Genomic DNA, 27606 nt, shown 5'->3' with positions numbered 1-27606 from the left:
TTAGTACAAATCAGTTATACTGGCCAATGTTGCCGGGCACAGTGGCACATGCTTGTGATCCCAGTACTTGGGAGGCTAAGACGGGAGGATCAGATTCATGGCTAGCCTCAGCAATTTATGAGGCCTTCTGCAACTTAGTGAGACCCTGTTTTAAAATAAAGAATAAAAGCCGGGCGTGGTGGTACACGGCTGTAATCCCAGGATTTGGGAGGCTGAGACAAGGAGGATCATGGTTCCCGGACAGCCTCAGCTACTTAGGCCCTTGGCAACTTAGTGAGACTGTTTAAAAATAAACAATAGGGCAGGGGGTGTAGCTTGGAGGTAGAATGCCCCTGGGTCCAGTCCATACTACCACAAAAAGAAAAAGAAGTTTTTTTCACGTTTGTGGTAAATCGAAGGATGATTAGAAATTCAGCAAATCAATAGAAATGACAAATGCTAAATATAGCCAAAATAAAACAAAAAATACAAATGAAAGAATTACAATAAAAATCTTTATTTAGGTTTGGTCAGTACAGGTAAGATATACTGGAGCCACAGAGCAATATGCATTAACAGGATACAACAGTTCATAAAAACTGAGTAACTATGCACACAAATATCATAAACATTCAGTCACCTAAAGAGGAAATGCACAGATGTATGGTGGAAAAAACTGTATCTAACACTGAAACTACTATAGGATCCCAGCAACGAGTCCAACCTTTAGTGATAAAAACTACTGTACTGGGCAAACTTGGCGGCCGTAAGCCCATCTACTCTAACAGGTGCGAATGGTGCTCGGGTACGCGACAGCATGGTAAGAATGCCCTTACACCGCACAGGCTCTCGAGACACAGATTTATACAGACATCATTGTGTTATGCTTTAAGGAAAATTTCCATTTACAACTTCACATTAACTCATATAAAAATAACTTGACCCTACACAAAATGTCCTTTTAGCAACATTCAAAATAATTAACTATTACAATTTAAAAGTGGCAGAGGTACTGAAGCAGAGAAGAAATAAGAGGGAGAAAGAGAGGGAAAGAAGAAAAATGAACCAAACAAAACAAAAACACACCCACAAAAAGGCAAATTGTGACCAAAGTATGCATTAATTTCTGGACAGTATCCTCCCCCAAATTAAATGACACTGTATAAAAATTCGCTGGAAAAACATTACAAAACGGAACCCTGCACATTTACACTTGAGTCCAAGCCATTCTGAACGTGGCGGGAACCCACAGTTCGGTTACCTTTCCCACTCACTGCTTTCTCCTCTTGAGGGTCATGATTGGAGTCTGTGTCATTTGAGTGGTGTGTGAGAGAGTTTTCACTGCCCGTGGGAGAGTCTACACTTTCATACCCCGCACTGAGTTGATTTACGTAACTACTACCTCCTCTGCCAGTTCTCTCCTCTGAGCTGTTGGAGGCCTTATTACCATTCCCTGGAGAAGAAGGAAAGTCATCCTCGGCTGCGTTCCCCTCCCTGTGAAATCCAGACCCAGACGTCCGCGGACGGGAGGAGCTGCCGTTACTTGGTCCGTTCGCCAGCCGACTGCAGTCTTTACTCGTGGCCTCTGCCTGTTCTCCAGGTTCAGAAGATGTAGTCCTGCTGGTACCTGGGGCTGAAGCTTGAGACTGCTGCTGCTGGTACTGAGCCAACTGCTGGCGCGTCTCCTTCAGCTGCTGCTGAAGAACTAGAATGGTACTCTGCATACCTTCTACTTCTTCATCAAGTTGAATGATGAAGTCATTCAGTTCTGCGCAAAGGAGAGTCAAACCTACTTTAATATCTCTTTCAGCATACTGAAAAATACTTCTTACGTGCCTGCCACAAAGCCAGGCAATCAGTAAACACTTAGGAAGTGAAGAACCACATTATCATGTTTTACACCTGGGGTTTTAAGTAGCCATTCAGGAATGAGTATGTTTGGAGGAAAGTTGGATACTTCAAGTAATAAATTTAAAGTAACCAAGTTAAAATTGATTCAACTCATTCTGACTAGAGCTCAAAAAATCAGATCCATGTTAGCCAATCCCGATCCCCTCACCTGCTTGGCTAGGTCTTGGCTCCCAGCAGGCCCGACCCCCAGCAGAGTACAGTCCTTAACTGTAACCCTCCAAAGACACCTATGCACTAAGGACCGTTAGCCACAGGTAAGAACAAAAGCACATAAAATAACATTGGAAGCCTGATAAAATTCACATATCCATTAAATTTTAAAAAGGCTGTGAGAAATGAAAAGTCCTTTGTTCACTATATAAAATAAAACCTCATACTGTAATAGGAGTTAATAGGCACAATCACTTTGTTTTGGTGGTATGGGGGTGGAACCCAGAGGCTTTCTACCTCTGGGCTATACTCCCAGACCCTTTTATATATATATATATATATATATATATATATATATATATATATTTAGAAACAGGGTCTCACTAAGTTGCTGAAAGCCTCACTAAGTAGCTGAGGCTGGCTTCGAACCCGAGTGATCCTCCTGTCTCAGCCTCCCAAGGGCGGGGATTACAAGCGCAAGCCACCATGCCCAGCAATAGGCACAATCACTTTGAAAAGATAGGTTTAAAGATACTATCTGATAACTAATTTTCTCTGTAACTAACCATCAGATATACTAATTATCAGTTAAATTTTCAGTCTGGTTATGTTCTTTACTATTAATCCTCTTCACAAACAGAAGAAATAGCATGAATGTAGCTACACTTGTCCAAAAAAGGATGGAGGGTACCAAGTCTGGTTTGTCTTAGCAAACATAAATGTCTTCATTCACTAAAAATAGGACCTTAATAGGTATAATCAATTATATTTAGACTACTGGAAATTGCCAAGTATTTCTAAGATTTACACTTAAGGGAAATGATTAAACATATACCGTTTAAATACCAAATACATTTTTTATCTTAAACACCCTTTCCCTAAAAACAAGAAAATCTAAAATTAGCCAGGTGTGGTTGACACACACCTATTGGGAGGCTGAGACAGAAGGATCTTGGGAGCCGGGCATGGTGGTGCATGCTTGTAATCCCAGCATTCGGGAGGCTGAGAACAGAGGATCGTGGTTCACGGACAGCCTCAGCTGCTTAGTGAGGCCCTCTGCAACTCAGTGAGACCCGGTTTCAAAAGAGAGAATAAAAAATAGGGCAGGGGCTGTAGCTCGGAGGTTGAATGCCCCTGGGTTCCATCCCCAGACCCGCCAAAAAAAAAAAAAAAAAAAAGAAGGATCGAAGGATCTTGGGTCTGAGGCCAGCCCCAGCAACTTAACAAGATTCTTAGCAACCTCGTGGAACCCAGTTTCAAAATAAAAAGGACTAGGGGTATAGCATGGAGATACAATGCCTATGTTCAAGTACCACCCCCCCACCAAAATCCCAAAATTAAATGGCTTTGTTTGCTGACCCAACTGGAAATGTTTTAATCATAATTTTATGTAACCAGGCAAAGAATAGCATGAGAGAATAGCATGTACAGAATCTAACCTGTAATATTTATGCCTGGCAGTTTTTTTAAAGCCAGTGCAAAGTTAAGTAAACTTTGTAAAGAACCCCTTACCATCCTGACTGCTTTTAAGCTCCTCACTATATTTCTTCTGTAAAGCCAACTCTGCTTCAAGCTGTGCAATACGGCCCTGGGACAGCTGCCTTCCAAGCTCTTGGTTCTCCTGGATAAGCATTCGACACTTCGCCATTAACTTTTTGCCTGTTTGACTGCAAAGAAAGAGCCAATCATCACAAAATGAAGACAAAACTCCCATAAGCTTCTTGCTTTCAATTATTACAGCAACAGATGTGACCCATACAGAACATGACTGTGTCACAGCAGATTCTGCCTTTCAATTACCAGCTCTTTGCTGGAATAGGTCCATCTTCTACATCTCAGTATTTTGCCAACATAGCAACAAAAATTAACCACAAACAAAAAGTGCCCAAATAGCCGCTTTTTGTTTCTTTTACATCAATTATCTCTTTACAATCAGAAAACAATCATTTGAAATAAAACAGACAATTAACACACACCTTAGGTATACTAGTTAATACAACACTAAAGTAATTAGCTTTATCAAACAGAAAAGTTCTTGAAAAGGCACATGCAATATCACAAATGTTTTATAAAGATCTTCTCTAAAATACCTAAAACCAATGAGAATATATTTATTTGTGCTAGAAAAATATAAATAGTAAGGACTTCTTACTAGGTACTTTCTGATACATCCAGCATTACATCTAAGATTTTTTTCCATTAAAGGAGGGACTTTCAGTATTATTTTTAAGCCTTAAAACTCTTTCTGGGATAGGTATGTAGCTCAGTGAGAAAGGACTTCTCTAGCATGCACAAGACCCTGGATTTGATCCACAACAAAAACAAAAAATTTTCAAGCTGGGCATGGTGGTCCATGCTTATAATCCCAGTACTTGGGAGGCTGAGACAGGAGGATTGCAAGTTCCCAGCCAGCCTCAGCTACTTACTGAGGCCCTCTGCAACTTAGCAAGACCCTGTTTCAAATGCTTCAAAAACCTTAAAGAATAAGCTGGGCATGGGGGCGCATGCTTGTAATCTCAGCATTTGGGAGGCTGAGACAGGAGGATTACAGTTCACCAACAGTCTCAGCTACTACCGAGTAAGGTCCTTTGCAACTCGCTGAGACCCTGTTTCAAAGTAAAGAATTTAAAAAATAGGGCTGGAGGTGTCGCTTGGAGGTAGAACACCCCCTGGGTTCCTCCCCCAGTACCACACACACAAAAAAAATTTTTTCCAGCTGGGCATGATGGTCTGTGTCTGTAATCACAGCACATGGGAAGCTGAGACAGGACGATCATGGGTTTGTGGTCAGCTCTAGAAACTTAGACCATTTCCAAATGAAAAATAGGGTTGAGAGTGTCCCTGGGTTCAACCCTGAATACCACAAAAAATAAAATTCTATAAACTTATTACTCAATTCTTTAACTTCTTCATGTCATACATTTTTTTCTTTTACTTTTTATTTTTGGTCATACTGCGGATGGAACCCAGGGGCATTCTACCTCCAAGCTTCCTCCCAGCCCTATTTTTGGTCTTTTTATTTTTGAAACAGAGTCTCACTGAGTTGCAAAGGGCCTAGCTAAGTAGCTGAGACTGTCTGTAAACCTCGATCCTCTGGTGTCAGCTTCCCAAATGCTGGGATTACAAGCATGTGCCACCACACCTGGCTTATTCGTTACTTTGAAACAAGGTCTCACTGATTTGCAAAGGACCTAAGTAGCTGAGGCTGTCTGCGAACTGCACTAAGTAGCTGAGGCTGTCCCCGAACCCCGATCTTCTGTATCAACCACCCAAATGTTGGGATTCCAAGCGAGCACCACCATGCCCGGCTTTTATTCTTTATTTTGAAACAGGGTCTCACTAAGTAGCTGAGGATGATCGCAAACTTTCGATCCTCCTCTCAGCCTCCCAAACACTAGGGTTATAAGCATGTACCACCACACCCAGCTCATGGGTCTACTTTTAAGTTGCCAAACTGCCATGTTAATATTTTTAAAGTGCTGATTTGGTTTACATTTTACTGATATTATTAAAGATGATCCATGTATCACAAAGATCAAGGGCTGTTTATCATAAATAATACAAACAGACGGGCGTGGTGGCGCATGCTTGTAATCCCAGCGCTCGGGAGGCTGAGAAAGGAGGATTGCACAGGTTTGAAGCCAGCCTCAGCTACTTAGTGGAGGCTCTCAGCAACTTAGTGAGACCGTCTCCAAATAAAATATAAAATAGGTCTGGTAGTATAACCCAGAGGTAGAAGAGCCTCTGGGTTCCACCCTCAGTACCAGAAAAAAGAAATGCAAACATAGAAATATTTACCAAGTTCATTTCTAAATGGCATTGCCATATACTATTGAACCTACTAGGTATATATACAATTGCAAACATATAACCAAAAAACCTAATAAATTTCTTAATAAAATTTTATTGCTTTCCTTTAGCCTTAGTAAAAACAGTAAAAGTTATCACTTTTAAAGGTATCTGATTTAAATAAAACTGTAATGTTAACTTTGAGACATGCGTGGGAATTTTGACACTCATCACTGTGTTAAGTCCAGAATGTCTTCACTGGTTAAAAGCTTTTTTTGTGTGTGGTACTGGGCACTGAGCCCAGGGGCGTTCTACCTCTGAGGTACACCCCAGCATTATTTTTTTATTCTTTAGGGCCTCCCTAAGTAGATGAGGCTGGCCACCAACCTGCATCCTCCTGTCTCAGCCTCCCAGGTACTGGATTAAAAACATTTATCACCACACCTGGCACATTTTTTAATTCTAATTTTTCCTTCTAGTGGAGTGTGCACTCACCTGATAAATTACTTAAGAGTGCATCCAATCCTGTCAAGCCTTGGAACTTTTGAAATGGGAACACATTATAGGTAATTCTCATTCTTTCAATAGTGTTACAAAGTTCTTTTACCTACCTATACCTTATGTTCTAACTTAAAAAACAATAAAAAATGTTTCTTATAAAAAAGGTCAAAGATTCCCAAGTTAATATATGCTAAGAGTTTATTCCTTTATATGGCAACTCGATTAGCAGGTGCTCTTCATTGCTACTGTAGTTCTAGATTTCCCCCATTTCCCATTAGCATCTTAGACTTTAGTTCCACTAAACAAGCACTCAGAAATTTCAGCACAGAAAAAAGAGACACCATTAACAAAGATAGTGGAAGCTGGCATAGCGCTGTAGGTCTGTAATTCCCATATTTGGAAGGCTGAGATATGAGTATCGCAGGTTCGAGGACAGCCTCACCAAGTAATGACACTCTTTATCAACCTAATGGGACTGTGTTTCCAAATAATAAAATCAGGCTGGGTGTATAGTTTGAAGGTAGAATGCCTCTGAGTTCAATCCCCAGTACCACCACCACCATTAATAATAATAATGATGATGATAATGGAATTTATTCTCCTTGACTACTAATGTTCAACAGCTGTTTCTTGGATAGCATAGTGTTTGTGTCTTCCAACTAACCTGAAAATCCTTTTACATAAATTTAATAAAGATTTGGAAAAATAGACAACTGCAAAATACATTATTAATTTGTGACCCAACTTAAGCCCATATTAAAAGTTAAAAAAATTGCTATTGCAATAAAGAGGTTTGCTGGGCACTGGCACACACCTATAATCCCAGCTACTCTGGAGGTTGAAGTGAGAGGATCGCAAGTCTGAGGCCAGTGTGTGCAAATGTATGAGACCCTATCTCAAGATAAAGAGCTGGGGATACAGTTCAGTGGTAAAATATCTCTGGATTTAATCAAGCAACACACACACACACACACACACACACACACACACACACACACACGGGATACAGTTCAGTGGTAAAATATCTCTGGATTTAATCAAGCAACACACACACACACACACACACACACACACACACACACGGGATACAGTTCAGTAGTAAAATACCTCTGGATTTAATCAAGCAACACACACACACACACACACACACACACACACACACGCGCGCGCGCGTTTTGTATAAAAAGTCCAACCAGGCATGGTAGTGCATATCAGCATTTGGGAAGCAAGGAGATAGGAGAATTTGCAGGTTCAAGGCCAGCTTCAGCAATTTATCAATACACTCAGCAATTTATTGAGACCCTGTTTCAAAATAAAAATAAAAATAAAAAGGGCTGGCCAAGCGTGGTGGCCCATGCTTGAAATCCCAGCATTTCAGGAAGCTGAGACCGAAGGATCAAGGTGTACAGATAGCCTCAGCTATGTAGGCCCTTTGCAACTCAGTGAGACGCTGTTTCAAAATAAAGAATAAAAAAATAAGGCTGGGGTAGAATGCCCAGAGGTTCCATTCCTAATACCACAAAAAAAGGAGGGGGCAGGCATGGTAGCTTGGAGGTAGACTGTCACTCAACATTGAGGCAGGAGCAATGGCACAGCCTCGCAACCCTAGTACTTGGGAGACTGAGATGGGGATCACAGCCTCAGCAACTTAGTAAGACTGTTACAAAATAAAAATAGAGCTGGGAGTATACCTCAGCCTTAGAATGTCCCTGGGTTTACTCCCTAGGGTCCCGCGCGCGCGCGCGCACACACACACACACACACACACACACACACACACACACACACACACACACAGTCTATAGCCGGGCATGGTGGTGCACACTTGTAACCCCAGCATTTGGGAGGCTGAGACAGGAGGATCATGGTTTACGGCCAGCCTCAGCTACTACTTAGAGGCCCTTTGCAACTCAGTGAGACCCTGTTTCAAAAAAAAGAAGAAAAAATAAGGCTGGAGGTGTAGCTCGGAGATAGAATGCCCCTGGGCTCCACTCCAGTATCGCAAAAAAAGTCTGTAATTTTACATCTCTCTATTCTCTCATGTAATATTCATGTTTTTCTCATCACATCACAAAAAACAGATGAGGGAGGTGTGTACTCGGTGGTAGAAGGTGTACTTCGCATCTTATCGTGTGTGAGGTAGATTCCATCCTCAGCACCTGTCTCCCAAAGAGGGTGGGGGCAATGGGAATGTAGCTCAGTGCTAGAGCACTTGCCTAGTATGCTTGAGGCCCTGATTAGATCTCTTGTACCACTAAAGAGATAGAATGCTAACAAAAAATCTGAGAATTTAATCACAAGTAAATGATTTAAAAAAACGAATGAAGCCAGGCACAGTGGCGCATGCTTGTAATCCTAGCATTTGGGAGGCTGAGACAGGACCCAGCCTCAGCTACTTAAACGAGGCCCTCCACAACTTACTGAGACCGTTTCAAAATAAAGAATAAAAACAGGGCAGGGAGTGTAGCTCAGAGGTCGAATACCCCTGGGGTTCCATCTCCAGACCCACAAAAAACAAAATCAAATTAAAAAAATGAATGAAAACCAAGGGTCACTTCTTCCATTTTCATGTTTCTGGAATAATTTTCTTTCTCTCTCTCCTCTCTGTCTTTCATGATACTGGGGATGGAATCCAGGGGCATTCTGTCTCCAAGCTTCACCCCCAGCTGTGTGTGTGTGTGTGTGTCTGGGGATGGAATCCAGGGGCATTCTATCTCCAAGCTTCACCCCCAGCCGTGTGTGTGTGTGTATGGGTCTGGGGATGGAATCCAGGAGCATTCTATCTCCAAGCTACACCCCCAGCCCTATTTGTGTGTGTGTGTGTGTGTGTGTGTGTGTGTGTGTGTGTGTGTCTGGGGATAGAATCCAGGGACATATGACCTCCGAGCTACATACACCCCCTGCCCTATTTTTTATTCTTTATTTTGAAACAGGGTCACACTAAGTTGATGAGGGCCTCACTAAGTAGCTGAGGCTGTCTGAGAACCACAATCCTGTCTCTGCCTCCCAAATGCTGGGATTCCAAGCGTATGTCACCATGCCCGGCTGTAGAATAATTTTCTTAAATTACAAAAGTCCAATTTCTAATACCAAATAACCCACAAATAAACTCATCATATATTTATAGTACCTGATGTACTTTGACTTGTAGCCTGATTTTGCATAACAAAAATCCAATTAGAGGTGATTAAAATAAATTGATTCATTAATAAAATAGCAACACTATATAACCATTAAAAATACAGTAATATGCTGGGCGTGGTGGCACACACCTGTAATCCTGGTACTTGGGAGGCCAAGACAGGAAGATCACAGGTTCAAGATCAGCCTCGGCAACTTAGTGAGACTCGCAGTAATGTAGCAAGACCCTGTTTCAAACCAAAGAAGGGCTGGGGACATAGCTCAGTTAGAATGCCTCTGGATTCAATCCCCAGTAACTAACTAACACACAACAACCCAGTAATCTAGGTATGCTAAAAATTCCCAAGAGATTAAAGAAGGGAAAAGTCACAAACACAACACACACACACACACACACACTCTCTCTCCCTCCCCCCCCCTCCAGTAAGTATGCTAAAAATGTCAGAGATAAAAGGAAAAACAGTAGAAAATCACCTGTATAGACAGAATCCCATTTGTTTAAAACCAATATACACAAAATGACTGTATATGCAAACAGATTATGTTGGTGATCCCCAAGAAACAGCAGTGGTTACTGCCTCTTGGAAGCAAAGTGTAGAGGGGTGAGGTCATACCCAGGAGAGAGACTAATCCTTCATTTCTACTTTTTTCTGGTATTTCAATTTTATACATGAGCGTGTATTATCTCACTAATTAAAAGCTTAAAGTAAGAAGCATAAAAGCTCACACAGACCTCGGAGTGACTATTATCTACATGGCAAAGAAAGACACCAACTAAATCTGAATACCTGCTCATAATTTGTGTGTGTGTGTGTGTGGCTTGGAGGTGGAACCCAGGGACCTTCTGCCTCCAAGCTACACTCCATCCCTAATTTTTTTTTTTTTTTTTGGTGGTACTGGGGATGGAACCCAGGGCCTTCTACTTCCAGGCTACACTCCCAGACCTATTTTATATTTTTTATTTGGAAACAGAGTCTCTTAAGCCAGCTGGCTTCGAACCTGCGCAATCCTCCTGTCTCAGTCTCTCAAGTGTGTGCCACCACGCCCGGCTCCTATTTCATTTTCTATTTTGAAACAGGGTCTCATTAAGTTGCTGAGGCTGACTTCAAACTGCAATCCTCCCATCTCAGCCTCCATAGTATTGGGATTATAGGCGTGCACCACCATGCCCAGCTCTAATGGTACATTTTATTAATTGCTTTTTGACCTATTAAAAATATATTTAGGTCATGTCTACTGTAATCTTAATAGGTATAAAATAAACACAAAAGACTTAGTGTGGGCACAAGAAAGCTAATTGCAAACAGATTTGGTTACTTACCCTCCAAACCCCACAGTGTGAATTTTTAAAGATTTCTTGCTGAAAAGTCACACAAATCACTTTTCAACCCACCCTCTGCCCCACAATCAATTCCCTAAAGCACAAACATACAAGATACTTACAATTGGTTTGAATGATAAACAGAGAATTTAAGTCACCCTTGTTAAAACTGCACTTAAACGTTGGGACAAGCTGGAACATTATCTTCCGCTCATCTCAGACTCCATTATCACCAAGCGAAAATTCAAATTGGTGACTTAGAGAATGATCTGACGAAAAAATCCACCTCCAGGATTGGATGGAAGCATGAAGGAAACAATGCCTCATTTACCTAGATGATCAAATGCGTTTTCTAGAAAGGACTGCTATACCTTTTTTCAATTCACAGAATGCCTCACTCAGGCCAGCCCACAGTTCCAATACATTATGTCCCCAGTCTTCTGGCAGGTATCCTGTGAGGCTGTCCCACATCAATTTCTACTGCAATACCCTAGGACAAAGTGTCAAGTATCGAGTCTCCTTGTCTTTTTATGATACCAGCTGGAATAAAGTAGGTCTTTAAAAAATGAAACAGCCTTTTCCTTCACTTTGAAGAGCACAGCAACAATTTTCCCAAAATGAATCTGCTCTCCACGGCCCCCCCAAATTAAGAGTACAACAAAATCATCATAGTATTCCTTGACTTAAAAAAAACCAACTATTTCAAGGCACATATAATTTAATATCAAGAGTGTAATACAAAAGACCCAAATACAATGAAGGAACACATTCCCCCATTAACACCAACGACAATACTCTTTTAACATGTGCCTGCTGAATGGGATGGGGGTTCATAAAGTTCACTACTGGAGGAAAAAAGCAATCTCATCACAGCCAGTGTCCTTGTACAATCTAGTTGTGAAATGAATGTTTATAATGCTTCAACAGTTTAAACCTGAAGTTTGATACCACACCTTCATGTTTGTACAGTCCTGTTATGATTATCTACAATTTTTGCAACCATTCAAAGAACAAACCATTCATTAAAACCACGTTGAGTTGAGGCTCCATCAGATAAAACAGAGCCCTATATAAATGGTTAAATATATATACTACTTGTACTGACATCTATTATTTGATCTTTTTTCATGACTAATAAAAAAGTTGGTTTTTAGCGAATAAATCCTTTTAAGGTAAAATTCACCTCATTTGAGTTTTGACCCAGAAGTTCAACAACAATCATGAAGTCCACAGTCTTATTGGCAAAACTGATATACAGTGTCTCTAAGTCATTATGCTCAAGGTTAAGAGCGATGCATATTCCATTTTTACATTTTACTGAAATTTTACATGTTCAATTCGTGATTTTTAAATTGCTAGGTTTCAATCCTCCAAACTGTCTGAAGACACAGTGTGCCACAGACTAAAGACTTCTGTTTCTCCCTCTATTTTCTTCAAACAGAAACATTTCTCAAGTGTCTACGTGTTCTAGAAGGGGAATTTTTCGGAGGTGGCCTCTTCTTCGGAATAGTCCGACGACATCAGGCCTCTGAAGCAAGGGGGAGGGGAAGAGAAAAAAGCTGAAATACAAGGTTCATCTGGTAAGTTTTACATTAATCATTACGAGCTGGACAGTGTAAGAATGTGGCTTTTTTGGCTCAAAAAGTCTGAGTCTTGGTGTGGAAACGAGTACTTGGCTGTCCCACCACAGCTCTCTCGTAGTGGGACTGTCAGGGAAGTCTTGACTGGGGAGTATGATTTGTTTACCTATCAGGCGTAAACTTCCAGGCACTCAGTTCATTTTGGGCTTGCTCCAGTTTGTCTTTAGTCTGTTCCAGTTCACCTTTCATCTTTAGAAAAAACAAGTTGATCGCTGGGTCCACCATCGTTGATCTCAGTTGGGCGACACTCGGCTGCTGCACTTGCTTGAGATACTGGATCTGGGTCTGTGCAAAGCGAAACAAACAATGACTGCCAATCAAAGGGGACTCTAAGATGAGAGGGAAACGCCCTGTCATGAACTTGATTGATTAGGGTACTTAATAAGCCCCATAGCCTATGTCCCCATCTTTTTTGTGGTACTAGGGATTGAACCCAAAGGCATCCTACCTACTTTTTTTTTAAACTGGGTCTCACTAGGTGCTGAGAACCTCACTGAGTTGCCAAGGCCGTCCCTGAACCAGTGGTCCTCCTATCTCAGCTTCCCAAGCGCTCCTATTACGGACATGTGCCATCTAACCCAGCTTCCTATCCCCTTGATCTAAAGTCTCTTCATGAGAGTAAAAATATAGACCTGTGGCAGAGTAAGAACAAGACTCTGGGATCAATCTCCCAGCACAAAAAAACCTCAAGAAAAAGAACAAATTAAAAATTGCTTATTTAAGATACTAATATAAAATTATGGCCATCTGACTGCATCTCTACCTTTAGGACTTCAAAATAAAGCAGTTACATCTCTACAGACAGAACAGCACAAAAACAATCAAGCCCACATATTTACTAAAGATGCTGACACTAACTGGAAAAAAGCAGTGTTTAAAAATTAATTACAATAGCCGGGCGTGGTGGCGCACGCTTGTAATCCCAGCATTCGGGAGGCTGAGACCTGGAGGATCGCGGTTCGCAGACAGCCTCAGCTACTTAGTGAGGCCCTCTGCAACTCAGTGAGACCCGGTTTCAAAATAAAGAATAAAAAATAGGGCAGGGGGTGTAGCTCGGAGGTCAAATGCCCCTGGGTTCCATCCCCAGACCCGCAAAAAAAATAAAATAAAATAAAATAAAATAAAAATTAATTACAAGCCGGGCGTGGTGGCGCATGCTTGTAATCCCCGCGCTTAGGAGGCAGAGACAGGAGGATCGTGCAGGTTCGAAGCCAGCCTCAGCTACTTACTGAGGCTCTTAGCAACTTAGTGAGACCCTGTTTCCAAATAAAATATAAAATAGGTCTGGGAGTATAGCCCGGAGGTAGAAAGCCTCTGGGTTCCACCCCAAGTACCACCAAAAAAATTTAAAAAATTAAAAAATAAAAATAAAAATAAAAATATGCAATACTTAACAGCCACACAGGCTGGCATTACACTTTTGTAAGACCAAACTTCTATATCAGATCAAGCCAAAATATATTCTTTTTTACTTTCCCTCTGATCTGGGAAGGTAACTGATCTAGTACAAACTGCTTATTTTTCAGAGATTAAAGATATCAATTGTTAAAAAAATATGGTTAGGTTAATACCAGAACTTATCTAAATTCTAATTCTCAAGTCTCCTAGCTCCCAGTCTAGAGCTTCTTCCACCACATGAAAACTCCTATACTTACATCTGAAACCTTCAATTTGGACTTCAGTTGTACTACTTACTAGCACACTAAAAATACATTTCTAAAATATGAAATACAGTTATTACCACTGATTCATCACTTTCTTCACACTCAAAGGAGAACTGGTTCAATATCCTGCTCCATGTTAAGGCTTAAATAGGATGAAAGTTAAAATTTCCTATCAAAACTTTAATATACGGCACAAATATACTAAGTGCATTAAAAATATATTTACGATTTCATTGTGCAAACAAAAATAACATTTAACTTAGTGGAGATCCCCCCCCATGGTGTTACTGGGAATAGATTCCAGGGGACTTCTACCTCTGGGATATACCCCTAGCCCTATTTAATTTTTTAAAAATAGGGTCTATAGCAGGCATGGTGGTACACACTTGCAATCCCAGCATTTGGGAGGCTAAGACAGGAGGATACTGGGATCATGGACAGCCTCAGCTACTCAGTGAGGTCCTTCGCAACTGAGATTCTATTTCAAAATAAAAAATTGAGCCGGGCGTGGTGGCTCACGATTGTAATCCCTGCGTTTGGGAGGCTGAGACAGGAGGATTGCACGGGTTCGAAGCCAGCCTCAGCTACTTAGTGAGGCTTTCAGCAACTTAGTGAGACCCTGTTTCCAAATAAAAATATATATTAAAAAAAAAAAGGTCTGGGAGTGTATGCAGCCCAGAGGTAGAAAGCCTCTGGGTTCCACCCCCAGTGCCACCACAAAATAAAAAATTGGTCTGAAGGTGTAGTTCGAAGTTAGAATGCCCCAGGGTACAATATCTAACACCACATTAAAAAAAGAAAAGAAAAAGGAAAAATAATATAGGGTCTCACACTAAGTTGCTAAGAGCCTCACTAATTTGCTTAGGTTGGCCACAAACCTGCAACCTTCCTGTCTCAGCCTCCCAAGTACTGGGATTATAGGTGTGTGCCACCATGCCCTGCCTGAAATAACCTAAAACCCAAGTTACAAGATGAAAGAGGGCCAGGCGTTGTGGTGCATGCATGTAATTCTAAAAATTATTACACACTAAAAAGAAAGAAATGGCTAGGACGGTCAAAGACAGCATAGAACTAAACCTAAATTACCAAGACAGACAAATGTTACTAGATTTCAGATATATGTAGATATATCAAATAGCATAAATGAAAGCTCTAACAATTAAAAAGACAGAAGCACAGATGCTAGGATAAAGTTCTTTGCAGAGGGTGCAGAGTAGAAGATAAACTACTGGTCAGCTTGCTTAGACAATGGAAGCGAAGCAACCAAGAACAAATGCCAAGCTGACTGTGCCCTTAGACACTATGCTACTTGAAGAAGTGTCTCAATCAATATTCCAATTCTCACAGCATGGGAATTTCAGAAACGCCTTCTTGGCCACAAAAGATTTAAAATCCAATGATGAGGGCTGGTGGCGCACACTTGTAATCCCCGCGCTTAGGAGGCAGAGACAGGAGGATCGCACTGGTTCGAAGCCAGCCGCGCTGGCTTAAGACACCCTGTTTCCAAATAAAAAAATATAATAGGTCTGGGAGTGTAGCCCAGAGGTAGATGGGTTTCCAGGAACCCCAGTTTCACCAAAATATAAAAATAAAAATAAAAAAAAATCTAATGATGAGAAATGATTAAAGTTTTACATTAAGCACAATTACAGCTCAATGTATATAACCTTAACAAAATATGCACTTACTTTTACCATTACTATTAAACATTAAAAACTAACACATCAAAGTTGGGCTAAAATCCAACTCCTCAACTTGAATACTTACAGTGCACTCCTGCATCTCTTGCTCCTTGGTTGCGAGTCGCATTACAAGGATGTTTTCTCTGCGTGCAGACTCCTGCTGCTGTTGCTTTAGTTTTTCTTCAGACTCCCTTAAGCCAGTCACATCGTTTGCTGATTAGAAGGAAAAAAAAAAGCCAACACATTATGAATATAATTTCAAGATCAAACTGAATTCATCAGACCATTTTAATGACTTAACTAGGATCATAAAATTCATCACATCTTTAGTTTGTGATCTTATTTTTATTTTCTCGTGTGTGTGTGTGTAAATGGGGATTGAACCCAGGGGCATTCTACCTCCGAGCTATACCTCAGCCCCATTTTGTTTTCATTTTTTAAAAAATAAAGATCCTGCCAGGTGTAGTGGCGCAGGCTTGCAATCCCCGCGCTTTGGAGGTGGAGACAGGAGGATCGCGCAGGTTCGAAGCCAGCCTCTCTGGCTTAAGAGACCCTCTTTTCAAATAAAAATAAAGATCCTTATTTCATGTAATACTAATATACCCATAATTAGTATAAATTAAACACATTTTTAGTCCATTTTTTCAAGTAATTAATACTACCAATGCCTTCTGTGGATATGAGAGTTCTTTACTCATTTGAATATTTGCCTACATGCCTGTGGGAAGCTTCTGTACCCTTTTTTGGGTAGGAATGCCAGTTTTGCTGAATTCTTCCCAGCAGTCTTCAAACATGTGATCTTCCTATCTGAGCCTTCCAGGTACTGGGATTAAAGGTGTGGGCCTCCATGCCTGGCTCAATCCAATTTTTCCAACAAGGATGTTTGGTCCTGATCATGAAAGCTCCTATTTAGGAGGTAACTGTGCTAAAGTGTTCCACAACTACCTAATGTTAGACTGAATTATGTGTTTATAATATGATCTGTTGCCACAGGAATACAGGAAACTACATTATCTGCATTTGTTTCTAGTTACAGTATTAACAACAACCCCCATTACTATTTTCTGATCCATTCAATACAAAAATACTGCATGAATAAGTAATACTCTCAGAATGTTCATATTTCTGAATGATACAGTCATGTAATTATTAAAATATCTGGGTATTAGGTCTTCTGGATTTGGAAAACAATGGTTTTATACTTACAAATAGTATGCTATCTTAACTCAGCAAAAAGTGATTAAAATGGTTTAAAATTATTAACTATGTTATTACTTTTAGCAGATTTTTAAAAATCTGTTAAGTATCTGGGCGTGGTGGCGCACGCTAGTACTCCCTGCGCTTGGGAGGCTGAGAAAGGAGGATCGCACAGGTTTGAAGCCAGCCTCAGCTACTTAGTGAGGCTCTCAGCAACTTAGTGAGACCCTATTTCCAAATAAAATATAAAATAGGTCTGGGAGGATAGCCTGGAGGCAGAAAGCCTCTGGGTTCCACCCCCAGTACCACACACACAAAAAAAAACCTGTTAAGTATATACCTCTATCTTAATGTTACAATTTAAGTTCTCATAAATCTATTACTAGTTATGTCAATAAATCTGCCTTCTAAACTAATACTTCATGCTTCAATTCAAATCAGTATATTGGAAGTCAGGTCCATATCAAGTATGCTTCAGGTAGGTCTGAGTATCATAATGTACACTCACTGAACCCTGCACTGAATGTTACTAACATTCGTCATGCTATTGTTTCATCACTACTGTGTCTTCCCAGTGACTGTCAACTCCCCACAAGAGAGCATGCTTTACTCATTGTACTTTCTAGCACGTAACACAGTGCCTGGACAAAGTTAATGTATTAAAATACTTGAGTAATTTGCTTTACTAAACCAATTACCCTGTATTTGTTACAACAATCTAAAAGGAGATCACACATTGTTTACAAGCCAAAACTCAAGGAGACTTACAGTTAAGGTCTGTGTACTTGCCCTCCAAAGCTTGAACATAGGCTTCATACTGTTTCCATCTAGTACAAAATTAAATTCATGTATTAGTTGCTTGATTGAAATTGCTTTAGTTAAATAAATAAAAATTGTCAATTTAAATAATACTGAGAATTCTGAATGATTTTTAATTGAGGTAATTATAAATCTAGTTTAGCCAATAATAAAGTAGTCTAAAGTAGTCACCTTATTATTCTTTCTCTAATTACAGGAGACAGGTAAAAGAGGCAGTGAACAGAGAACTCCCTCAGCTGTGCTCCTCTGCGTGAGAACACACCCAAGATTCAGTTTGGTATCACGGATTACAGAAGTTGAATAAAATCCTAAGCCTGGTTTCAGATATGCTACCCATCTAAAACAAGAAAATACCTGGTGTCTCTCTCAAAGTATTTTTTCTTATCTGATATATAATATTTGGACACATTTATGAGCACAGTGTTATTACTGTGGTGTGTTGTATATGTATATATGTAAAAATCAAGACAGGGTAATTAACACTTCTATCTCTTCAAACATTTATCATTTTTTGTGTTGGGAATCTTCAAACCGCTCCTACTTCTTCATAAAATAATGTGAATATTTACTGACCAGAAAGGGAAAAGACCTCATGGGTGGTGGCGCACACTTGTAATCCCAGCATGTGGGAGGCTGAGACTAGAGGCTCATAGTTTGCGGACAGCCTCAGCTACTTAGTGAGGCCCTATGCAACTTAGTGAGACCCTGTTTCAAAATAAAGAATAAAAAAAGAGGGCAGGGGGTGTAGCTCAGAGGTCAAATGCCCCTGGGTTCCATCCCCATAACTGCAAAAAAAGAAAAAAGAAAAAAAAAAAAGGAAAAGAATTTTGTATTTTTCAAGTCTATTTTTGCCTGTTATGGTGGTGGCACATGCTTGTAAATCCCAAGAGGATCAACCTCAGTAAGTAGTGAGACTCTCATCAACCTAGCAAGACCCCATTTAAAAATAAAATAGGACTGGGGGTGTGGTTCAGAGGTAGAAAGCCCCTGGGTTTTAATCGCCAGGACCACAAAAAAGCCTAATTTTCCTTCTCTCTTTCCTACCCTCCCTCCCTTCCTTTTTTTTTTTTTTTTATGTAGTACTGGGAATCGAACCCAGGGCATTCTGCCTATGGAGCTATACCTCCAGCCCTCTTTTCCATTTTGATATATGGTGTCACTAAGTTGCAGAGTGCCTCAACTACATTGATAAGGCGGACCTCAAACCTGCAATCCTGTCTCAGCCTCCCAACTACTGGCATTAACAGGCTTGTGCCACCATACCCAGCGTCAAGACTATTTTTTTTCCAGTACTAGGGATAGAACCCAGGGGCATTCAATCTCTGAGGGTCACACACCCCAGTCCTATTTTTTATTCTTTATTTTGAAACAGGGTCTCACTGAGTTGCAAAGGGCCTCACCAAGTAGCTGAGGCTGTCTGTGAACCGTGATCACCTGTCTCAGCCCCCCAAATGCTGGAATTAAAAGCATGTGTCACCATGCCCGGCACTTTCTTTTTTCTGCAGTACTGGGGATGGAAGCCAGGGGCATTCTACCTCCAAGCTACACCCCCAACCCTATTTTTTATTCTTTAAGGCTGGTCTTGAAACACGATCCTCTGGTCTCAGCCTCCCAAGTACTGGGATGATTACAAGTGTGCACTACCAGGCCCACCTATGCGCGCATGCACGTGTGTGTGTGTGTGTGTGTGTGTGTGTGTGTGTGTGTGTGTGTGTTTCCAGGGGTGAAACCCAGGGGCTTTTCTACTATCTCCAGGCTATACTCCCAGACCTATTTTAAACTTTATTTAGAAACAGGGTCTCACTAAGTAGCTGAGGCTGGCTTCGAACCCATCCAATCCTCCTGTCTCAGCCTCCCAAATGTTGGGATTGCAAGCCTGCGCCACCACACCTGGATTTCTTCTTAACTGGGAATTGAACCTGGGGCTACATCCCAGGTCTGTTTTGTAATTTCTTGAAACTGGGTTTCACTAGGTTGCTGAGGTCTCACTAAGTTGCAAAGGCTGTCTTCAAACCTGCCATCCTGTCTTAGCCTCCCATGCTGGGATTACAGGCATGTACCACTGGGCCTGGCTTGAAAGTATGTTTAAAATCCTGTGTTGGCGGGGGTAGTGGTACATGCTTGTGATCCCAGTCCTTGGGAGGCTGACAGAAATGAGATGGAGCCTCAGCAATTTAGTGAGACCCTGATCAATTTAATAAGACCCTGTTTCAAAATTAAAAAATAAAAGGATTAGGAGTATAGCTCAGGGGTAGAATGCCCCAGGGTTCAGTCCACAGTACAAAAAAAAAACCCACCCGAAAATATATCTAATCAGCAGGAACAACCTGCATAAATACCACATGCTATCAGGGTATAAAGGGGAAGTTTCTTCTTCCTTGTTATATTTCCTCTGCCCTCAAAATACAGATTATTAGCTGTTCTTGGCAATCACGGCAGATAATTATATCCACTTTCCCAGTCTCCCCTCCCATACTGGGCTGGACCCAAGACCTCCTCAATGAGGTACTATTACTGAACTACATCCCATCCCAAAGCTGTCAGCCTGTTTCAGCAGTTCCTAATGGAGACTATCCTGCCCTCAATGTCTGCTCAATAACAGCCATGATATATAGCTGCTTTCCCAATTACAGCTAATTAAGATTTTAGAAAGCCACTTTATAATGCTTAACATCAGACATGCTACAAGATTAGTAATATTATAATGAGCAAAACAGTACTTACTTTCTAACACCAAGTTGATCTAAACAAAGTCACCTTATTTTTATACCCCCTATAATTTAGAACTCATAGTATACCAAATGTTTGGGAATGCATAAAGGTGTTTTGTGGAAACAGTGGCACACAACTGTAATTGTGTGGAGGCTACTTGGGAGCCTGAAGCAGGATTGCAAATCTGAGACCAGCCTGGGCAGTTTAGCAAGACCTTAACTCAAATTAAAATCTAAAAGGGTCGGGCGGCTGTGGTGGTACAAGCTTGTAATCCCAACATTTGGGAGGCTGAGACAGAAGGATCATGGTTCACAACAGCCTCAGCTACTTAGTGAGGTACTTTGCAATTCAGTGAGACCCTGTTTTAAAATAAAAAAAATAACCAGGCATGGTGGTACATGCTTGTAATCCCAGCATTTGGGAGGCTGAGACAGAAGGATCCAGGTTCATGGCCAGCCTCAGCGACTACTTAGCAAAGCCCTTTGCAACTCAGTGAGACCCTGTTTCAAAATAAAGAATACAAAATAGGGCTAGGGATGTAGCTCAGAGGTAGAATGCCCCAGGGCTCCATCCCCTATACCCCCCCCCCCACAGGAACCCAGGTAAGCCAGTCATGGTGGCATACACTTGTAATCCTAGCTCTTGGGAGGCTGAGACAGGAGGACCGCACAGGTTCGAAGCCAGCCTCAGCTACTTAGTGAGGCTCTCAGCAACTTAGTGAGACCCTATTTCCAAATAAAATATAAAATAGGTCTGGGAGTGTAGCCCGGAAGTAGAAAGCCACTGGGTTCCACCCCCAGTACCACCAAAAAAAAAAAAAAAAAAGCCAGATATGGTGGAGGAGGCTTGAAATCCCAGTACTTGGGAAGCTGAGACAAGAGGGTCACAGGTTGGAGGACAGAAAAACCTAAAGCTCAAGCAAGAACATCTATATTAAGAAGACAGAAAGCATTAGTTGGAAGGCTGAAACAGGAGTAGGATCACAGGTTCAAAGCCAGCCTCAGCAACTTAAGCAAGTCCCTCAGGTAACTTACTGAACTAAGAACCTGTTTCAAAAATAATTTAAAGAATTAAATAGAGCTAGGTGTGCTGCTTGTGATAAAATGCCCCAAGGCTGAATCAGCAGTTCACAAAAAGGAAACAAAATATAGGCTAAATAGTAGTTAATTTAAAACCACCAAGGGAAATAGAATATGGTGGTACATGCCTAAAATCCTAATTGGGGGGAAAGGGACTGAGCAAAGATCACAGATTTGAGGAGTCTCAGCAACATAGTGAGACTCTGTTTCTTAAAAAAAAAAAAAAAAAAAAAGAATTAAAGATAAAAATATTCACCTAAAATGAGAGATCCCTGAGGTTATAAAGGACACGAGTTAGAAACTTTAATGGTTACTTAGTATAAAGGTTCCTGAGCCCTGGCTTGGTGGCACTTGGCAATCCCAGCACTTGGGAGGCTGAGACAGGAGGTTTAGACAGCTTCAGCTACTCAGCGAGGGCCGGGGAGCTGGAAGGTAGAATGCCCGCGGGCTCCATCTCCAGTACTGTGGGTGGGGAGGGAACTGATCATGACTATTTTTAAGATCATTCAAATTTTCTTTCTTTTCCTTTGAATTTGCTTCTTTTTTCTTTTATGGGGGGTACTGGGGATGGGACCCAGAGCATTCTACCTGTGAGCTATACCCCCAGCCCCATTTTTTATTCTTTATTTGGAAACAGGGTCTCACTGAGTTGCGAAGGGCCTCACTAAGTAGCTGAGGCTGTCCACAAACCTCGATCTTCCTGTCTCAGCCTCCCAAATGCTGGGATTACAAGCATGCATCACCTCGCCCGGCTTTGCTTACTTCTTTATCACACAGGTTCGAAGCCAGCCTCAGCTATAAGGTGAGGCTCTCAGCAACTTAGTGAGACCCAGTTTCTAAATAAAATATAGCCGGGCGTGGTGGCGCACGCTTGTAATCCCCGCGCTCGGGAGGCAGAGACAGGAGGATCGCGCTGGCTCGGAGCCAGCCTCGCTGGCTTAAGAGACCCTGTTTCCACATAAAGTTAAAAAAATAGGTCTGGGAGTGTAGCCCGTGGGAGTGTATCCCAGAGGTAGAAGGGCTTCCAGGAACCCCAGTACCACCACCACCAAAAAATAAAAATAAAAATAAAATAAAATAGGTCTGGGAGTGTACCCTGAAGGTAGAAAAGCCTCTGGGTTCTACCCCCCAGTACCACATACAAAAAAGTTATCAAGTCAGAAACTTATATCCACAGTAATAATACACACAGAAAGAATATACTGAAGTTGTAAAATATAATATATCCATTTTTCAGGTGAGCATGGTAGCACCTACTGTAATCCCAGTGCTTGGGAGGCTGAGATAGGCAGATTCAGTCAACCTCAGCAACAAAAGGAGGACCCTGAAAAATTGTGAGACCCTATTTCAAAATAAAAAGTAAAGCCGGGCGTGGTGGCGCGCACTTATAATCCCAGCATTCGGGAGGCTGAGACCAGAGGATGGCGGTTCGCGGACACCCTCAGCTACTTAGTGAGGCCTCTGCAATGCAGTGAGACACAGTTTCAAAATAAAGAATAGCCAGGTGTGGTGGTGTACCCTTGTAATCCCCATGCTTGGGAGGCTAAAACAGGAGGATTGCACAGGGTCGAACCCAGCCTCAGGTACTTAGTGAGGCTCTCAGCAACTTAGTGAGACCCTGTTTCCAAATAAAATAGAAAATAGGTCTGGAAGTATAGCCCAGAGGTAGAAAGCCCCTGGATTCCACCCCCAGTACCATCAAAACTAAATAAAAAATAAAAAATAGTGCAGGGGGTATAGCTTGGAGGTCGAATGCCCCTGGGTTCCACCCCCAGGCCCCCAAATAAATAAATAAATAATAAAATAAAAAGTAAAATAGGAGCCCGGTGTCGTGGAGCATGTTTGTAATCCCTGTGCTTGGGAGATGGAGACAGGTGAATCACGCATGTTTGAAGCCAGCCTCTCTGGCTTAAGAGACCCTGTTTCCAAAGAAAAGTATAAAATAGGTCTGGGAGAATAGCCCAGAGGTAGAAGAGTTTCCAGGAACCCCAGTACCATCAAAAAACAAACAAACAAACAAAAAAAAAAAAAAAAAAAAAAACAGGTAAAATAGGGCTAGGGTGTAACTCAGAGGTAGAATAGCATTGGGCTCATTCCTTAGTAGTAGTAACTGAGGCTGGCTTCAAACCTGTGCGATCTTCCTGTCACCACACCTGGCCATAATAGTAGTACTACTACTAAATTATAATTCATTTTCTTTTTTTTGCGGGTCTGGGGATGGAACCCAGGGACATTTGACCTCTGAGCTAAACCCTCTGCCCTGTTTTTTATTCTTTTTTTGGTGTTACTAGGGGTGGAACCCAGCGGCTTCTACCTCCAGGCTACATTCCCAGATCTATTTTATACTTTATTTAGAAACAGGGTCTCACTAAGTTGCTGAGGCTGGCTTTGAACCTGTGCAATCCTCCTGTCTTAGCCTCCCAAGCGCGGGGATTACAAGCGTGTGCCACCACGCCCGGCTATCTTTATTTTGAAACAGGGTCTCACTAAGTTGCTGAGAGCCTCACTAAGTAGCTGAGGCTGTCTGAGAACCGCGATCCTCCGGTCTCAGCCTCCCAAATGCTGGGATTACAACCATCCGCCACCACGCCCGGCTAATAATTCATTTTCTGATTCATTAACTATAATACTGTACTTGATAATTTGCTTTGGGACCTTTTTTTTTTTTTTGGCGGAACTAGGTATTGAAACCAGGGGCATTCTACCTCCAAGTGATAACCCAAGCCCTATTATTTTTTTTAATCTTTGTTTTGAAACAGGGTCTCACTAGGTTTGCTGAGAACCTCACTAAATTGCTACGGCTGTCCTTGAACCTGTGATCCTCCTGTCTGAGCCTTCCCAAGTATAGGATTCCAAGTGTACACCACCACACCTGGCCTTAGAATTAACTTTTTCAAATATTATACATAAAAAACTACACCAAAATAAGTTGATTTATCAAACTGAATATGCTCTGAAAGAATTATCTTACCATACAGCAAGTTATTTTATTTTATTGGTACTGGGGATGGAACCCAGAGGCTTTCTACCTCTGGGCTGCACTCCTAAACCTATTTTATATTTTATTTGGAAAAAGGGTCTCACTAGCTTCTGAGAGCCTCACTAAATACCTGAGACTGGCTTCGATCCTCCTGTCTCCGCCTCCCAAGTACTGGGATTACAAGCGTGCACCACCGCGCCTGGCTGGCTTCCTTACAGCAAGTTAAACATAAAGAGGGGTGTGTGTGTGTGTCTCCTGTCTCCGCCTCCCAAGACACTATGATTACAGGTGTGCACTGCCACATCTGGCTCGTTCTGTTAGTCTAGACGTTATCCAAGTTAATGGTGTATTCCTTTAAAGTGTTGTACTCCCTCAGAGCTTATGTATGGAAGAAGCCACAGGAAGTACAAAAAGTACTTTTAAATGACTTGAACATGTTAGCATTAAAACAAAAACAAATTTGTATAAACACTATAGCTACAATCAGTGCTCTATAAAGACTTTTACATATTTGATAAAAGAAAATTTTACCTTAAAATTAATTCATCTCGTGCCATAACTTTGAAGTCTGTTTCACTAAGTCGAACCTGTAAAAAGAATTGAAAAACGTATTAAGTGCTCTTCCTGAAGATAGGCTGCTCCGAAAAGGAACTGTCTTAAGAGCCACAAAACAACTCTCAGGTCTGCGACTTAAATGTCTCAGTACTTACTATCATGCCTTTTTTAGTACTGGGGATGGAACCCAGGGCCATTGTATCTCTGAGCAACACCCCCAGCCCTATATATTTTTTTTAATTCTTTATTACTTGAAACAGGGTCTCACTGAGTTGCAGTGGGCCTAAGTAGCTGAGGGCTGTCCGCTAACTGCGATCCTCTCGACTGTCTCTCAAATGCTGGGATTACAAGCGTGCACCACCACACCCAGCTTTTTAAAAATTTTTTATTATTGCATTGCAGTCATATAAAACTATCATTCTTTCTAAAGTACTAATTTATTGGAAAGAAGTTTAAAAGGGTGAACTTTCTTTTGTGAGCCTGGGGAGGGAACCCAGAGGCATTCTACCTCCAAGCTACATCCCTTGCCCTATTTTTTATTCTTTATTTGGAAACAAGTTCTCAGTTGTGGAGAGCCTAAGTACCTGAGCTATACTCGAACTGCAATCCTCTGGTCTCAGCCTCCCAAATGCTGGGATTACAAGCTGGGACTACAAGCGTGTGCCACCATGCCCGGCTAAGGATGAACTATTTGGAATCCTAATAATGGGTATCATCAGGAGAAGAATGTAAATTAGAATTCCAATGTAGTATCATTCCACATGTACTAGAATAGCTAAAAATAAATAGTACTGATTCAGAGAAACAACTTTCATACATTGCTGTTGAGAAAATCAGGCGGCACCACCACTCTGAAAAATAGTCGATTCCCTTTTTTATCCTGTAGTACTAGGATCGAACTCAGGGCCTTGTTCATGGTAGGTGAGTTGGTAGCTAAGTGTTCTACCACTGAGCTACATCCTCAAACCTTTAGAAATTTTGAGCTGGATGTGGTGGGGCATGCTTGTTATTGCAGTACTTGGGAGGCTGAGACAGGAGGTTTGCAGGGTTTTGGAGAGCCTCAGCTACTACTTAATGAGGCCCTTTGCAACTCAGTGAGACCCTGTTTCAAAATAAAGAATACAAAATAGGCCTGGAGTGTAGCTCAGAGAAAGAATGCCCCTGGGTTCAATCCCCAGTAAAACAAACACACACAAACACACACACACACACACACACACACACACACACACACACACACTTTTTATTTTGAGACAGGGTCTTGCTAAACTACCCAGGCTGGCCTCAATCTTGTGATCCTCCTGCCTCAGCCTCCCAAGCACCTGGAATTATAAGCACATGTCACCATACCTGGCTTGGTGATTCCGTTTTAAACTAAAAAATAAAAAAGTAGAACTATACATAGATGTGCCATATGACTTAGCAGTTGCACTCTTAAGAATATATCCCAAAGAAATTAAAAATTTTTATAGTAGCTTTATTTAGGCTAGGGTATAGCTCGGTTGATAGAATGCCTCTGGGTTCCATCCCTAGTACTGCAAAAAAAAAAAAAAAAAAAAAAAAGAAAGAAAGAAAGAAAGAAAGAAAGAAAGGAAAAAAGGGATGGAGATCTAGCTCAGAGGCAGAATGTCCCTGGTTCAATACCACACACTAAATAAATACATATTTAAGAAAAAAAGAAAGTATAGAAACTCGCAAAGTAATCTTTTAAACATGTGCGCGTACACACACGTACACGCAGACAGAGTAAGAACTAGAAATACTCATCTAGAGCCAGGCATAATGGCGCAGGCTTGTGATCCCAGTACTTGGGAGGCCAAGACAGGAGGATCGCAGTTCAAAGCCAGCCTGAGTAAACTTTGTGCAGCTTTCAGCAATTTAGCGAGAACCTGTTTCCAAATTAAAAAATAAAACAGATCTGAGGGTATAGCTCAGAGGTAAAAGGCCCCTGGGTTCCATCCCCAATACCACCCCACACACAAAAGAAATATTCATCTAATAAAGGCTATGAGTAGACCATGGGAATATTATGACAAATGTTTCCCAAAAGCTGAAAATATTCTAAATATAGAATGCACACAAGATAATAGCTAACACATAATCTATCCTTAAGGTTGTTATAAAGGCAAGGGGTATAAAATAAGCACACAATAGAGAATAGTCTTTAAAGCTGTGTTATTAATAAAGAAATGCTTAAAAATGATGAAAAAAACCATACCTTTTTTGGGAGAGGTTCTTCGTTGGTCATCTTGGATCCTAAAAGAAGGGTTGAGGAAAAGAGGTTCAATTAGTTTTGTTCCATTAAAGTGTGTGTGTGGGGGGAAACTTGGTTGTTTCAAATCAATTAATTATAAAATTGATTATGGTTAAATCACTAGGAAGTCACTACATGTTTTTTGTTTTGCTTTGTAATACTGAGGATTGAACCCAGGAACATTCTACCTACAAGCTACACCCCTCATCCCTATTTTTTATTCTTTATTTGG

At 41.2% G+C, this 27606-nt stretch overlaps 1 protein-coding gene across 2 annotated transcripts; it reads right to left on the bottom strand.

The window, feature by feature from the left end:
- Positions 1-1163: 1163 nt before the first annotated feature.
- Positions 1164-27368, bottom strand: WTAP (WT1 associated protein; the record flags this gene model as incomplete). 2 transcript variants are annotated; one of them, XM_080700558.1, is made up of 7 exons in its annotated part: positions 1164-1747; positions 3553-3707; positions 12539-12717; positions 15864-15991; positions 17744-17802; positions 25097-25152; positions 27339-27368. In XM_080700558.1, the coding sequence occupies 7 exons, from the start codon at positions 27366-27368 to the stop codon at positions 1164-1166; spliced, it is 1191 nt and encodes a 396-aa protein (XP_080556684.1). The 2 variants fall into 2 exon arrangements, with proteins under 2 accessions (XP_080556684.1, XP_080556685.1); XM_080700559.1 differs by lacking the exons at positions 1164-1747; positions 3553-3707 and adding an exon at positions 12260-12320.
- Positions 27369-27606: the final 238 nt, after the last annotated feature.

Source organism: Muscardinus avellanarius (assembly GCF_963383645.1).
Source record: "Muscardinus avellanarius genome assembly, chromosome: 8".
In the NCBI taxonomy this organism is placed as follows: Eukaryota; Metazoa; Chordata; class Mammalia; order Rodentia; family Gliridae; genus Muscardinus; species Muscardinus avellanarius.
This window is presented reverse-complemented; position numbering and strand designations above follow the sequence as displayed.